Genomic DNA, 15,994 nt, shown 5'->3' on the forward strand with positions numbered 1-15,994 from the left:
AATGTTGGATAAGCGAGTGTTGGATGAGTGAGATTCTACTGTATTAATATCTTAATGTTAATGGTTTTAAATTGAATTTTGATTTTATGTTATGTTTTATTTGCTTTGTATAAAGAGGCATTGAATTTTTGCCTAAATGTATGTTGTACGCCGCTCTGAGTCCCCTGCGGGGTGAGAAGAGCGGGATAGAAATGAAGTTAATAATAATAATAATAATAATAATAATAATAATAATAATAATAATAGACATTATTGCTGTAAGAAAATCACACAGACAGACTACAAACAGAGGCACAACTATGTGGCCCAAATGATCCATTGGAACTTATGCCTCAAGTACCACCTGCCAGCAGCAAAGAACTGGTGGGATCACAAACCTGCAAAGGTCGTGGGAAATGAGCACGCAAAGATACTGTGGGACTTCCGAATCCAGACTGACAAAGTTTTGGAACACAACACACCAGACATCACAATTGTGGAAAAGAAAAAGGTTTGGATCATTGATGTTGCCATCCCAGGTGACAGTCGCATAGACGAAAAACAACAGGAAAACTCAGCCGCTATCAGGACCTCAAGATTGAACTTCAAAGACTCTGGCAGAAACCAGGTGGTCCCGGTGGTGATCGGCACATTGGGTGCCGTGCCAAAAGATCTCAGCCGGCATTTGGAAACAATAGGCATTGACAAAATTACGATCTGCCAACTGCAAAAGGCCACCCTGTTGGGATCTGCACGCATCATCCGAAAATACATCACACAGTCCTAGACACTTGGGAAGTGCTCGACTTGTGATTTTGTGATATGAAATCCAGCATATCTATCTTGTTTGCTGTATCATAATAAAATAATTATTATTATTATTATTAATAATAATAATAATAATAATAATAATAATAATAATAATAATAATAATAGACATGTGGCAAATTGGAGACTTGCAATTACTAACTTCTAGGTTAAATTTTTGGTAATGTACAAATTGATATTTTTACACACAAACAACGCAGTGCATTAATACTTTCAGTTCAGGATGACTTCTGGAAGTCTGAATGCTATACAGTCATCCCTCCACATTTGCTGGCATTAGGGGCACAGAACTCCTGCCAAAGTGAACAAGCCACAAATAAAAAACACTATTTTTGAAACCTTAGATAACACTTTCTTAGGAGTTCCAAAGTGCTCCATCCTAGCTCTATAGCAGGCATGGGCAAACTTCGCCCCTCCAGGTGTTTTGGGCTCCAGTTCCCAGTTCAGCTGTTTGACATAAAGCCCAAATTCAAAACGATTTTAAGTACCAAAATTAGACAAATTCATCCATCATTTTAGGTGTGAATCCAATATTTTCCTGGACCAAAATAAAGTTTTGTGCTTATATTTGTAATGTTTTCTCTTTATTTCCAAAGTTCCTACCTTATATAAAACATTCAGGCAACAGATGAAAGAATGAAGAACTTTGTGGGTTCATAATGCTTAGAGACAGAGTTCTATTTATTTTATTTATTTACAGTATTTATATTCCGCCCTTCTTACCCTGCAGGGGACTTAGGGCGGATCACAGAAGATACATATGCGACAAACATTCAATACCGTTTATACACTGACAAGACAGACAATTGTACATAGATAGAGGTATATACAGGCTTTTCCCATCTTAGAGGCTCAGTTCTGGCCACGGAGGGTGCTGTCACTCCATCTCCCTGCCGAAGAGCTTTGTTTGTAAATTTCCTCCTTGATCGAATAGCCAGTATTTTTCTGGCATTTCCTTATGGGTGCCTTAAAATACCTCCCCACTTTTAAGAAGCACCTATTTATCTACTCACATTTTGCTTTCGAACCGCTAGGTAGGTGGAAGCTGGGCTAAAGGCCAGGAGCTCACCCTGACCAGGGCCGGTTGTTACTAGGCGGCCGCTGACGCGGCCGCCTCGGGCGCTGGCTGCTAGGGGCGCTGTCGAGGCGTCGACAGCGACCCGTAGCGCCACCGACGCCTCCGGTGTTGGCGCGGGCCCGCGGGGCTTCAATCCCCGCGCCCGCGCCAAGCACCTAGGCCATTTTGCCCTTAGTAACAAACTAAGGGCAAAAATGGCCTATCTGTGCTGTGCGCATGCGCACAGCCAGATAAGCCATTTTTGCCCTTAGTTTGTTACTAAGGGCAAAATGGCCTAGCTGTGCTGTGCGCACGCGCACAGCACAGCTAGGCCATTCGGGCCTTACTTCCTGGTCGCGGCCGGCGATCGCCCGGGCGATCGCCGGCCGCGACCAGGAAGTCAGGCCCGAATGGGCTATCTGCGCTGTGCGCACGGGCACAGCGCAGATAGCCCATTCGGGCCTGACTTCCTGGTCGCGGCCGGCGATCGCCCGGGCGGTCGCCGGCCGCGACCAGGAAGTCAGGCCCGAATGGCCTAGCTGCGCTGTGCGCGTGCGCACAGCACAGCTAGGCCATTTGCCCTTAGTAACAAACTAAGGGCAAAAATGGCTTATCTGGCTGTGCGCATGCGCACAGCGCAGATAGCCCATTCGGGCCTGACTTCCTGGTCGCGGCCGGCGATCGCCCGGGCGGTCGCCGGCCGCGACCAGGAAGTCAGGCCCGAATGGCCTAGCTGCGCTGTGCGCGTGCGCACAGCACAGCTAGGCCATTTGCCCTTAGTAACAAACTAAGGGCAAAAATGGCTTATCTGGCTGTGCGCATGCGCACAGCCAGATAAGCCATTTTTGCCCTTAGTTTGTTACTAAGGGCAAATGGCCTAGCTGTGCTGTGCGCACGCGCACAGCGCAGCTAGGCCATTCGGGCCTGACTTCCTGGTCGCGGCCAGGGCACGCTGGGCGGGGGGCGGGGCCAACTCTGGCCCCGCCCCCCGCACTATTCGCCCTGGCCCCGCCTCCCACACAGCGTCGGAGGCGGGGCCAGGGCACGCTGGGCGGGGCCAGGGCGTCGGAGGCGGGGCCGGTGGCGGGGGCGCTTTTTAGCACCCCCGCTTAACATTTAAAAATATCTCCGGCCGGCCCTGACCCTGACCCAGGCTTTGAACTGTCAACCTTTCGACTGACAAAATTTACTGCATCTGGTGCTTTAACCTGCTGTGCTAAAGCCCAGCATTCCATACCATTGCCTACACAAGTAAAGGCTGCTAGGAGTTGCGGTTCAGCAACATCTACAGAGTTGCGGGGTTGTCATCTCTATTCTAACAGCCTTTATTGTCTATCCCTGGTGTGGATTTTCTGGTGCCTAGAAAGGTTTGAGGAATTGGAGAATGTTTTCTCGCACTCCGGGCACTTGTACGGCTTCTCCCCGGTGTGTGTCCGCATGTGCTTTTGGAGCCCTTGGCTCCACCGGAAGCTTTGCCCACACTCAGAACATACATAGGGCTTCTCCCCAGTGTGCAACCTTTCATGCTTGGCGAGCTGCGATCTTTGAATGAAGCTGTTGCCGCAGTATGAACACTGATAGGGCTTCTCACCTGTGTGCGTCCGCCTGTGCGCGGTGAAATGGGAGCTCAAGATGAAGCACTTGCCGCAGTCGGGACACTGGTACGGCTTCTCCCCCGTGTGAGTCCGTTTGTGCGTAGTGAGGTGGGAGCTGTATGTGAAACACTTGCCGCACTCGGAGCACTGGTATGGCTTCTCGCCCGTGTGGATCCGCTCATGCTTTCGGAGCTGGCAGCTAGAAATGAAGCTCTTTCCGCACTCAGCACAGACATACGGTTTCTCCCCCGTGTGGGTCCTCGTGTGTGTGATAAGGTCCGATTTCTGGTTGAAGCTTTTGCCACAGACGGCACATTTGTGGGGTCTCTCCCCAGTGTGGGTCCATTTGTGTATCACCAGGTGCCGCGTCTGGCTAAAGCTCTCCCCACACTCGGCACACTTATACGGCTTCTCTCCTTTGTGGATTCCTTCGTGAATCACCAGTTGCGGCCTGTACCTAAAACTCTGCCCACAATCCGAGCATTTGTACGGTTTCACTCCCGTGTGCACTCTCCGGTGCCTCAGGAGGTTGCAACGAGTGCCAAAGCTTTTGCCGCACTCCGAGCATTTGTATGGCCTCTCTCCGGTGTGGGTCCTTTCGTGGATGAGGCAGCCAATTTTATCACTGAAGGTTTTGCCGCAGGTGGAGCACTTATATGGCTTCTCGCCAGTATGGAATCGCTCGTGGATTATGAGCGACTCTTTCCGGGTGAAGCACTTCCCGCAGGTGGAACATCTGTGGGGTTTCTCTCCTGTGTGGGTTCTTTCATGGATAACCAGGTGGGCCCTGCAGTCAGATGCCTTCCCACAATACTGGCATTTGTGAGGCTTATCCTTCAGCGGCATTTTCTGGTTCTTAGGCAACAGGTCACAGCTGGCCTTCTTCCACAAACGGTCGTACATCCCTTCTTCCAAGCCAGCTGCCTTTCCAAGGATATACGGTGGCTGGATGTGGCATCCTAGAACAAAAAGCAAATGTAATATTAATGTAAGAAAACCCATCCTGGCTCAGATAAAAACCCTATCTAGGACTTGTCTTCTCTCACCCTGCATCTTGTTGGAAATACAAAGCTTCTACAAGCCTCCTATACTAGTTATTTGTTATGTATATAATTGTAATAGCTGGCTATATTGTATGTAGATGTTGTGACTCAGCCACAGCATAGCGAGAGTGAGGATGAAGAAAAGGATTCTGGGTTTCAGATACAAGAGCCAGATGATGGGATGCAGGATGAATTTCAGGACGATGGCATGGGAATGGGAATAATACAGGCTGATTCAGAGGCTCGAGAAATGCAGCTTGAGCGGAATGAACTGTTGACCCAGCCGGCCATAGATAACAGCCAGGATGACATTCCCATGGGAATTAATGAGCAAGAGATGTCTCAAGCCCCGGTTCAGGTGCAAGATAACGAGGACCTTGAAGGGGCGTCATCATTATCTAGGGCGGACCGGTTGTTATGGAAGGGAGTACAGCCTCGTAGGAGTGTAAGATTGGCAGGGAAGAGAGAGGCCTCCACAGGAAAGAGAAATGCATTTTTGGGTTGCTTTTAAAAGTGTGTGTTTTGAGATAGATTTTTGTCAAAGCAAATTCTCACTTCATCTGTTCCTGCTTCATGCCTAAGAGAAGTTTCCTGTTCCCGGATCTTTGAAACCTTTGTGCCTTTGTTTTTTGGGATCTATCGTCTACTGTTTTGGTTTATTAATTATTGGATTGTTATGGCTTATGGACTTGTGGATTTTTATGGCTTATGAACTATTGGATTTCTATTGACTTGCTACAAGCAGACAAGAGTTCTTTCTTCCACCCTGGACATTATTTCATAGATTATTCCACAGAAACCCACTTGCCTAGTTTCCAACAGACCCTACAACCTCTGAGGATGCCTGCCATAGGATTGGGCAAAACGTCAGGAGAAAATATTTTTGGAACATGGCCATACCGCCCAGAAAACTTATAGCAACCCATCTGCTATATATATTTGTGCATTGGCATATCTTTTTTCCTAACAGTTCAGAGGATGACCAGGCATATCAGTCTAACAACTGAGAAGCCTAATTTGTCTTGCACAAATACTAGTAGATATTTACCACTACAGAGATGATTCACTCAACGAGTATTTAACTCTTCTTAGGAAGATCATACTTTACAAAAGGTTATGATTATTTCAAATAGTATGAATGCCAATTAATTTCTAAAATGGTCATGCTTCCAAAAGACAATGGAGATTCCTAGTTTTCCAAAAAGTTATGTTTCTAAAAGGTCATGTCTTCCCAAAACATCTTCTGTACATTGTAGAATAACTGCACTTTTAACGGCCATGGCTCAATGCTACAGAACTATGGGAGTTCTAGTTTTACCCGATTTCAAACCTTCTTTGATAAAGATGGCTGATGCCCAACCAAACTACAACTCCCATGATTCCATAGCATTGCATCATGGCAGTTAAAGTAGTGTCAAACTGCATTAATTCTACAGTGACCCATCAGAAGGATGAAGGAGCAAGGCCAATATCCATTTCACATCAGATGGGATCTGGAGACTTTCATACATTTAAACACAGATCAAATCCATTAAATAAATGTTCCCATTGAAGATCTAAGGCTGGAGGGTGTATTCCACATGAGCTAGACAAAGGACTCAATCTGTGATTTTACCCCACGTTCTGGGCTTCCTCACCATCGCCATCCATGGGAAGCTCAATCTTCACAATGTCCGAGGGATCCAGCTCTGACTTGGAAGAATCAGCACAGAAGCCATTGGAATCCTCTGGGATCTGAAGCAGAAGAGGGAACAACATGTCAGACATTTACCTTCCTGCTGGAATGGTACCTATTGATCTACTCACATTTGTATGTTTTCAAACTGCTAGGTTGGCAGAAGCTGGAGCTGACAGTGGGAGCTTACTCCGCGCCCCGGATTCGAACTACTGATCTTTTGGTCAGCAAGTTCGGCAGCTCAGCGGTTTAACCCACTGCGCCACTAGAGGCTCCATATATATATAGTCCCCCTGTCTTTCATCTTTCAGATATTCTACCCTCCACATTTGCTCATGGGTTTAGGAGCATAGGAATCCCATGAAACTAGAAAAAAATGCAAATTTTTTAAAAAAACAGAGGGCCTCTTTCTAGGAATATTTATGCCCTCCAGGATAATTCTGTGGTCAAAATACACTGGAGCCTGACCACAAAAAAATGCTGGAGGACCAACAAGTATTCTTTCTATGAATCCTCTAGTGTAGTGATTCCAAACCTTTTTTTGACCGGGACCCACTTTGACCAGGGCCCACTCTTCAACATTAGTACCAAAAGGGTAACGAATCAGTTTTTGCTCAACCTTAGATTCGGTGTGGTTATGTGGAGTGCCGATTCAGAAAATTGCATTGGATAGACCACATCAGCTCTAGTTTCTAATACAGAACATATGCCATCCAATAGTCACCATCTGCTCACCCACAGAAACCACAGATTTAATAATCTAGAGCTGATGTGGTCTATGCAATGCAATTTTCTGAATCAGCACCCCAAATAATCCAAGGAACAGGCCTAAAAATGAAGACACCAAGACAATTTATTTTTTGGTTGGGCTGTGTTATTATCTGTAGTAGTAACGGTGAGGCCACAGACCATATTTTAATTTTGCAGACTACTGGTGGTCCACAGGTTGGGAACCACTGCTCTAGTGCAACTCTACAGTCAGGGATGAAAGAGCCTCACAAAAGTAAAAAATCTGTGAATATAAATAAAAATTGAAAACACTGTTTTTTTCAATCTGAGAGAAAATCTCTCCTGCCATTTATAGGTTCTCCAGCATACTTCTATGATCAACTTCTCATTGAAGTATTTTTTTTAGTAGTGTAGCAGCAGAGGCAATAGTAAATAGTAAATCCATGTATGCAAATTCAATCCATGAATGTTTCACCTTCAAATGTGTAGGATGACCGTACCTTAGCACTTCTGACTGCTGTGGATTTGATTATTTGCATAGTTCATTTAAAGGTTCTTTCTAGGACCTGTCAACCTTTCCTGGAGTTGAACCAGATAGTCACACTGGAGGACCTAGAGCTTCCTATTGAGAACACCTCTCTCAGGCCCTTTCTACATAAAGTAAAGGTAAAGTTTTCCCCTGACATTAAGTCTAGTCGTGTCTGACTCTGGGGGTTGGTGCTCATCTCCATTTCTAAAGCAAAGAGCTGGTGTTGTCCATTGACACCTCCAAGATCATGTGGCCGACATGACTGCATGGAGCGCCATTACCTTCCTGCTGGAGCGGTACCTATTGATCTACTCACATTTGCATGTTTTCGAACTGCTAGGTTGGTGAAGCTGGGGCTAACAGTGGGCACTCATTCTGCTCCCAGGATTTGAACCTGTGACCTTTTGGTCCACAGGTTCAGCAGCTCAGCACTTTAACACACATAAAATCCAGATTATCCGCTTTTAACTGGATTATATGGCAGTGTAGTCTCAGATAATCCAGTTCAAAGTAGATAACGTGGATTTTCTGATTTGATAATTTGGAAGGGGCTTCAGGCTGGATCTACACTGCCTTATAATGCAGTTTCTGAATGCAGGTTAATTCTATTGAACTGGATCCTACGGCAGTGTAGACTCCTATAAACCAGATCAATGCAGTTAATCTGCATTCTGAAACTGTGCATATGGCAGTATAGACCTAGCATCAGAATGTCCAAGTTCTCCAGTGCAATTCTATGATCCACTTGCAACAGAAGTTGGATAAAAAGTTGTGTTCTCTGGGGAAAAAAAATAATGTTTTTTATTTGCAATGTTTTACTTTCACTGAGGTCTTGTACCTCTACTTGGAGCAAATGAGGAGGGGTGACACAATGTTAAAATCCATCAATCCACCCAAAGCTCTGGATGAGAATGAATGTCCTGACCTTCTCTTCCACTCTCTCTGCTCCTTGGGGCCTCCAAAGGAAATCCTCCGCAAGGGCTACAGCCTGGCTGCCGCTCTCAGGGCCTTGCTCCCTGACCCAGCACTGCATCTCCAAGGGCAGGATCAGGAGGAACTGCTCCAGGGTCACCAGCTCCAGGATCCGCTCCTTGGTGTACTTTTCCGGATTCAGCCACTGGTGACAAAGTTTCCCAAGTTGACAGAAGGCTTTCCGGGGCCCGTCGGCCTCCCGGTAGCAAAACTGGCGGAAACGCTGACACCGCATCTCCCTATTGAGAGCATCCATGTTTGGAAGCTCCCCCTTCACTTCCACCGATGAGTCCAGACCCTTGCTGTTCTCAGTGACTTCATGGCCATCAAAGCCCTGGACAGTTTCAGCAATAGGTTTTGCACCAAGGAGATGCCAGTTGGAATCAGCATCTCTATGCATTTGCCTCCTATTTCCCTCCATTGGAAGCTGAGGGTGCTGAGAGTTTTTCCGTTCTGAATGTGGTGTTGTTGTTGTCCTCGTCTTCCTGAATGCCTTCCTTTCGTCTTCCCAAAACTGCGACAACCTCTCTTCTGGTTCCTCCTTAATCTGAGGCGGGGCAACTCTGGTCAGAAACCCGCCAATTGTTTCAACTTGGACAACATGAAGGTCTTTTCCAGTTGCTGTCAATCGCTCCCCTGATGTGGGTTTTGGGGATTCCCACTCCTCCATCTTCCTTCCTTTCAACAGCTTCTGAACAAAAAAGAGGATTGAAGCCATAAATTAATCATAGAATCATAGAATAATTGAGTTGGAGGAGACCTCATGGGCCATCCAGTCCAACCCCCTGCCAAGAAGCAGGAGATAGAATTCAAAGCACCCCAACAGATGGCCATCCAGCCTCTGCTTAAAAGCCTCCAAAGAAGGAGCCTCCACCATTACGTAATTGAGGAAAGTAAGTCTGTAGCAAAAATCATTGTTCTCACTTGCTCCAGGGCTTTTGCAAAAGATAGAGCCAGGATCTTGGCAATGAGAATATTTTTTTAAAAAAACCCTGTAGAACAGATTAGAAACTTCAGTTAGTGGTAGTTTTTTGAGTGACATAATAATGTATGACTTTGTTTCTGCATGGGACACGTTCCTGAACTTATTGAAGAAACTGGGTACTGACGCTAGGTATTTTCTTGGTACTCCAGGGTGACTCTATGGGCCCTTCCACACAGCCCTATATCCCAGAATATCAAGGCAGAATATCCTACAATATTTGCTTTGAACTGGGTTATTTGAGTCCACATGGCCATATATTCCAGTTCAAAGAAGGTAATGAGATTTAATTCAGCTGTGTGGAAGGGGCCCAAGGTAGCTTCCAGTAGAAGCATACGATAGGACAGATAGACCCCTTCTACACTGCCATATAAACCAGGTTATCAAAGTAGATAATCCACATTATCTGCTTTGAACTGGATTATATGAATCTACACTGCCATATAATCCAGTTCAAAGCAGATAATCTGGATTTTATATGGCAGCGTAGAAGAACCCCTTCTACACTGCCATATAAACCAGTTTATCAAAGTAGATAATCGACATTATCTGCTTTGAACTGGATTATATGAGTCTACACTGCCATATAATCCAGTTCAAAGCAGATAATCTGGATTTTATATGGCAGCGTAGAAGGGGCCTGAGCTTTCCAAACATTTCATGTCGGTGACACATTTTGCAGACAAGAATAATTTTGTAGCACAGTGATTCGGTTTTACTAGTAAACCCCTTGTAAGATATACAGAAACATACATTGTAGCAATGAAATGTATGGGGACACAATGTATCTCATGAAAACCTTCAATTCATATTTTTATAAAAATATGATTTGGTATGGAAGGTTTTCATGGTCAGAATCATTAGGCTGTTGTGAGTTTCCCAGGCTGTATGGCCATGTTCCAGAAGCATTCTCTCCTGACGTTTCACCCACATCTATGGCAGGCATCCTCAGAGGTTGTGAGAGCTGTTGGAAACTAGGCAATTTGGGTTTAAATATCTGTGGAATAATGTCCAGGGTGGGAGAAAAAACTCTTGTCTTTTGGAGGCAAGTGTGAATGTTGCAATTGGCCAGCATGGTTAGCATTGCAGCCTCTAAGCCTGGCTGCTTCCTGCCTGGGGGAATCCTTTGTTGGGAGGTGATTAGCTGCCCAGGATTGTTTTTTTGTCTGGAATTCCCCTGTTTTTGAGTGTTGTTCTTTATGTACTGTCCAGAAAGGAGGAAACCATGGAAATGAACAAAGTCTGGCTGCCAGCATTTTAAAAAAAACTCTAAAATCAGGACAGTAAATAAAGAACACTCAGGAGGCATGGGAATTCCAGACAAGAAACAATCAGGGCCAGTTACCACCTGTCAACAAAGGATGCCCCCTGGCAGGAAGCTACCAGGCTTTGAAGCTGCAAGGCACCTGTCAACAAAGGATTCCTCCAGGCAGGAAGCTACCAGGCTTTGAAGCTGCAAGGCACCTGTCAACAAAGGATGCCCCCTGGCAGGAAGCTACAAGGCTTTGAAGCTGCAAGGCACCTGTCAACAAAGGATTCCTCCAGGCAGGAAGCTACCAGGCTTTGAAGCTGCAAGGCACCTGTCAACAAAGGATGCCCCCTGGCAGGAAGCTACAAGGCTTTGAAGCTGCAAGGCACCTGTCAACAAAGGATTCCTCCAGGCAGGAAGCTACCAGGCTTTGAAGCTGCAAGGCACCTGTCAACAAAGGATTCCTCCAGGCAGGAAGCTACCAGGCTTTGAAGCTACAAGGCACCTGTCAACAAAGGATGCCCCCTGGCAGGAAGCAGGCAGGCTTTGAAGCTGCAAGGTAATGCTACTCAAGGTGATCAACTGCAACATGCTTCCAACACAGAAAAGTTCTTTCACCCACCCTGGACCTTCCACAGATATATAAACCCCAATTACCTAGTCCCCAACAGACCTCACAACAGGGTTGTTGTATGTCTTTCGGGCTGTGTGGCCATGTTCCAGAAGCATTCTCTCCTGACTTTCGCCCACATCTATGGTAGGCATCCTCAGAGACCTCACAACCTCTGAGGATGCCTGCCATAGATGTGGGTGAAACGTCAGGAGAGAATGCTCCTGGAACTTGGCCATACCGTTTGGAAAACTCACAGCAACCCAAAATATGATTTATTGCTTATTTCACTTTGTCTTGTTACATTAGTGTAAAACACACATACACTGCAGGCAACACTCTAACTTTGCAAAGCTACATCTCCCAGGATTCCATAGCCTTGAGCCATGGCCATCCAAATGGGGCCAGATGCACTTTAAGCATTTGTTCTAGCATTGAGCTTTTTTGGGGGGAGGGCTACCTATTGAGCCCTGCTATAATCCCCCCTCCCCAAGCTTGCCATTGACTCACCTCCGCTTTGGCTGCCTTTGCCAGGCTGCAGCCTTGGAGGGGGCCAAGGGGGTCACCCGAGGCCAGCCAGACCTCTCCCCAGGAGGAAGAGAGGGGGAAGGTGGGGCAGGAAAGGGACCTCAGAGAAGGCTTTCCGCCATGTGTTGCTGCAGAGGCCCCTGCTTGTCTAGGAGAGAGAAAGAGACTCTGTGCCTTTAACCCTTCTGAGTTTCAGAAGAGATGGAAAGGTGGGAGAAAGCAGAAAGGTTTGGAAAGTATAGGCTCTGAGCTGCTGCATTGCTTTTCAGCAGCTTTGTCATGTATACTATCGTTTCATTTTAATTGAATGGTTTTAATCTTCCTTAGTTTAATAATCTTCCCTTATCCAGGATGCCAAAATCATCCACATGGCTGAGGTTGCTGTTGTTGTTGTTGTTGTTGTTATTATTATTATTATTATTATCAACACAACGACGTTGTATGGCACAGCAAACAAGATAGATATGCTGGATTTCATTTTGCAAAACCACAAGTCGAACACTTCCCAAGTGTCTAGGACTGTGTGATGTATTTTCTGATGATGTGTGCAGATCCCAGTAGGGTGGCCTTTTGCAGTTGGCAGATGGTGATTTTGTCAATGTCTATTGTTTCCAAATGCCGGCTGAGATCTCTTGGCACGGCACCCAGTGTGCCCATCACCACCGGGACCACCTGTACTGGTTTCTGCCAGAGTCTTTGAAGTTCAATCTTGAGGTCCTGATAGCAGCTGAGTTTTTCCTGTTGTTTTTCATCTATGCGACTGTCACCTGGGATGGCAACATCAATGATCCAAACCTTGTTCTTTTCCACAACTGTGATGTCTGGTGTGTTGTGTTCCAGAACTTTGTCAGTCTGGATTCGGAAGTCCCACAGTATCTTTGCGTGCTCATTTTCCAATACTTATTATTATTATTATTATTATTATTATTATTATTATTATTATTATTATTTTATGACACAGCAAACAAGATAGATATATGCTAGATTTCGTATCACAAAATCACAACACTTCCCAAGTGTCTAGGACTGTGTGATGTATTTTCGGATGATGCGTGCAGATCCCAGTAGGGTGGCCTTTTGCAGTTGGCAGATCGTAATTTTGTCAATGTCTATTATTTCCAAATGCCAACTGAGATCTTTTGGCACAGCACCCAAAATTATTATTACAGTAGAGTCTCACTTATCCAACATAAACGGGCCAGCAGAAGCTTGGATAAGCGAATATCTTGGATAATAAGGAGGGATTAAGGAAAAGCCTATTAAATATTGTATTAGGTTATGATTTTACAAATTAAGCACCAAAACATCATGTTATACAACAAATTTGACAGAAAAAGTAATTCAATACGCAGTAATGTTATGTTGTAATTACTGTATTTATGAATTTAGCACCAAAATATCATGATATATTGAAAACATTGACTACAAAAATGGCTTGGATAATCCAGAAGCTTGGATAAGCGAGGCTTGGATAAGTGAGACTCTACTGTACAGGCTCTGAGCTGCTGCATCGCTTTTCAATAGCTTTGTAATGTATGTTTTCATGTCATTTCAACTGAATGGTTTTGATCTTCCTTAGTTTAATTTCAGTTTAATAATCTCCCCTTATCCAGGATGCCAAAATCATCCACATCGTTGGCTGAGGTTACTGTTGTGATTATTATTTATTATTGCACTGTGTAACAGAACTTTTGTTCCTGGGTTATAAATATCATTTCCTAATTGGCTTTATCATAAAAACATGGGAAATTTTTATTAAATTGCAAAAGCTTTTTTATGCAGGGCATCCTGTCGCACATTTTGCTATAGTTTTTCTATGAGTATCTCACAGAGTCTCAACCAATTCGATCTAGTTTGTGGCAGCCACAAAAACAAAGTTATTGGAGTAGAACAACTACAGTAGAGTCTCACTTATCCAACATAAACGGGCTGGCAGAAGCTTGGATAAGCGAATATCTTGGATAATAAGGAGGGATTAAGGAAAAGCCTCATAAACATCAAATTAGGTTAAGATTTTACAAATTAAGCAACAAAACATGTTATACAACAAATTTGACAGGAAAAGTAGTTCAATACGCAGTAATGCTATGTAGTAATTACTGTATTTACGAATTTAGCACCAAAATATCACAATGTATTGAAAACATTGACTACAAAAACATTGACTACTAAAAGGCAGACAGTGTTGGATAATACAGAATGTTGGATAAGCGAATGTTGGATAAGTGGGACTCTTACTGTATTTTCTTCCTCTAAGGCTGAGGGAAGGTGATTTGCACCCAAAGTCAGTGAATTTCATGACAGAGTAGGAATCTGAACCCAGTTTCATTGGGTATATCTATACTAGGCATGGGCAATCTTGGGCCCTCCAAGTGTTTTGGACTTCAACTCCCACAATTCCTAACAGCCAGTAGGCTGTTAGGAATTGTGAGAGTTAAAGTCCAAAATACCTGGAGGGGCCAAGTTTTCCCACACCTGGTCTATACTGTAGTGTAAATCAATGCAGTTTGACACCAGTTACAATGCCATCGCTCAATGTTATGGAATCCTGGGAGCTGTAGTTTTACAAGTCTTTCACCTTTTCCATCATAGAGCCTTAGTGTGTCACCAAGCAACAACTTCCAGGATTCCATATTTAGCCATGAGAGTTAGTGGTGCCAAACTGCATTAAATCTACAGTGTAGATGCATCCTACATCATGTTTTTACACTGTAGATTCACCTACAGACTAATTAACATTCAACAATCACTATGATATGCTGTCTTATTGGAAATGACCAGAGGTCCCAGATTTTCAGCATCTGCTTCCGTAATTTGTCTCCTGTTCTAAAGCAACTTACAGTAGTTTAATAAGTTGCAAAGACAGATTCAAATCCCCATTCAGTCATCAAGTCACCAAGTCATCAAGTGATCTTGGGACAAGGAGCGTCTTTCAGTTTTTGAGCTTCTTGTTGAGATCTTTTATTATTTTCTGTAGATTTTAACACAGAGATCTTTGCACACACCATCAAGTTTTAAAATTTTATTATTCAATTATTTACAAATATATATATACTGACAATCAAATCTGTTTCTTCCTCGCTGCATTAATTGATAAACATTGATACAGATCACTGTCAATTACGATAGCTACATTATGTTTTAAAATACAGTATGATCCTGTATATGTGGGGAATATGCTTCTAAATTAACCACATGAACCCTACTGAAATGAATGACTTCTGCTGAAAATGACCATAGTCACCCTGGAAAAACAAACAATTTGCTGGGTCCTTCAGCAAAAGCATACCATACAAATCACCTTTTAAATGTTAAAAAATGTCTGGGTTGTTAACTGTATGGCCATGTTCCTGAAGCATTCTCTCCTGACGTTTCACCCTCATCTATGGCAGGCATCCTCAGAGGTTGTGAGGTCTGTTGGAAACTAGGCAAATGGGGTTTATATACTTGTGCAAGGTTCAGGGTGGGAGAAAAAACTCGTCGGTTTCAGGTAGACAAGAATGTTGCAACTGGCCACCCTGATTAGCATTAAATTGCCTTGAAGCATCAAGGTCTGGGTGCTTATTGCCTGGGGGAATCCTTTGTTGGGAGGTGTTAACTGGCCCTGATTAATTCATGTTTGGAATTTCCCTGTTTTCTGAGTGTTGTTCTTTATTTATTGGCCTAATTTACAGAATAGGAGGAAACCATGAAAATAAACAAAATCTGGCTACCAGTATTGAAAAACTCTAAAATCTGAACAGAAAATAAAGAACAACACTCAGAAGACAGGGGAATTCCTGACAAGACACAATCAGGGTCAGCTAACGCCTCCCAACAAATTATTCCCCAAGGCAGGAAGCAGCCAGGCTTTGAAGCTGCAAGGCTATTTAATGCTAATCAATGTGTTCAATTGCAACATTCACACTTGCCTCAAACAGACAAGAGTTCTTTCTCTCACCTTCCACAGATATACAAACCTCACTTGCCTAGGCTCCAGCAGACCTCACAATCTCTGAGGATGCCTGTCATAGATGTGGGCGAAACGTCAGTAGAGAATGCTTCTGGAACATGGCCATACAGCCTGGAAAACGTATAACGACCCAGTGATTCTGGCCAGGAAAGCCTCTGACAACCTAAAGAGAACATTTATTAGGAATTTTTAGGTCCTCCAGGTAAATGCAAGTATGTGAAACTGTGGGTACTGATCCTTCGGATACAGAGCTTTTACTATATACA

At 44.2% G+C, this 15,994-nt stretch overlaps 1 protein-coding gene across 1 annotated transcript in view; it reads right to left on the reverse strand.

The window, feature by feature from the left end:
* Positions 1 to 2,813: 2,813 nt before the first annotated feature.
* The window catches only part of LOC100552976 (zinc finger protein 850), a 31,731-nt gene continuing 18,550 nt past the window's right edge, over positions 2,814 to 15,994 (reverse strand). Inside the window, exons 8-11 of the mRNA XM_062969307.1 lie at positions 11,759 to 11,961; positions 8,361 to 9,098; positions 6,140 to 6,236; positions 2,814 to 4,418 (exon numbers count right to left, since the gene is read on the reverse strand). Of these exons, the coding sequence (XP_062825377.1) occupies positions 3,190 to 4,418; positions 6,140 to 6,236; positions 8,361 to 9,098; positions 11,759 to 11,961 (2,267 nt within the window). The 3' untranslated portion in view covers positions 2,814 to 3,189. The remainder of the gene's footprint in view (positions 4,419 to 6,139; positions 6,237 to 8,360; positions 9,099 to 11,758; positions 11,962 to 15,994) is intronic.

The sequence above is a fragment of the Anolis carolinensis genome, chromosome 2, assembly GCF_035594765.1.
Source record: "Anolis carolinensis isolate JA03-04 chromosome 2, rAnoCar3.1.pri, whole genome shotgun sequence".
NCBI lineage: Eukaryota > Metazoa > Chordata > Lepidosauria > Squamata > Dactyloidae > Anolis > Anolis carolinensis.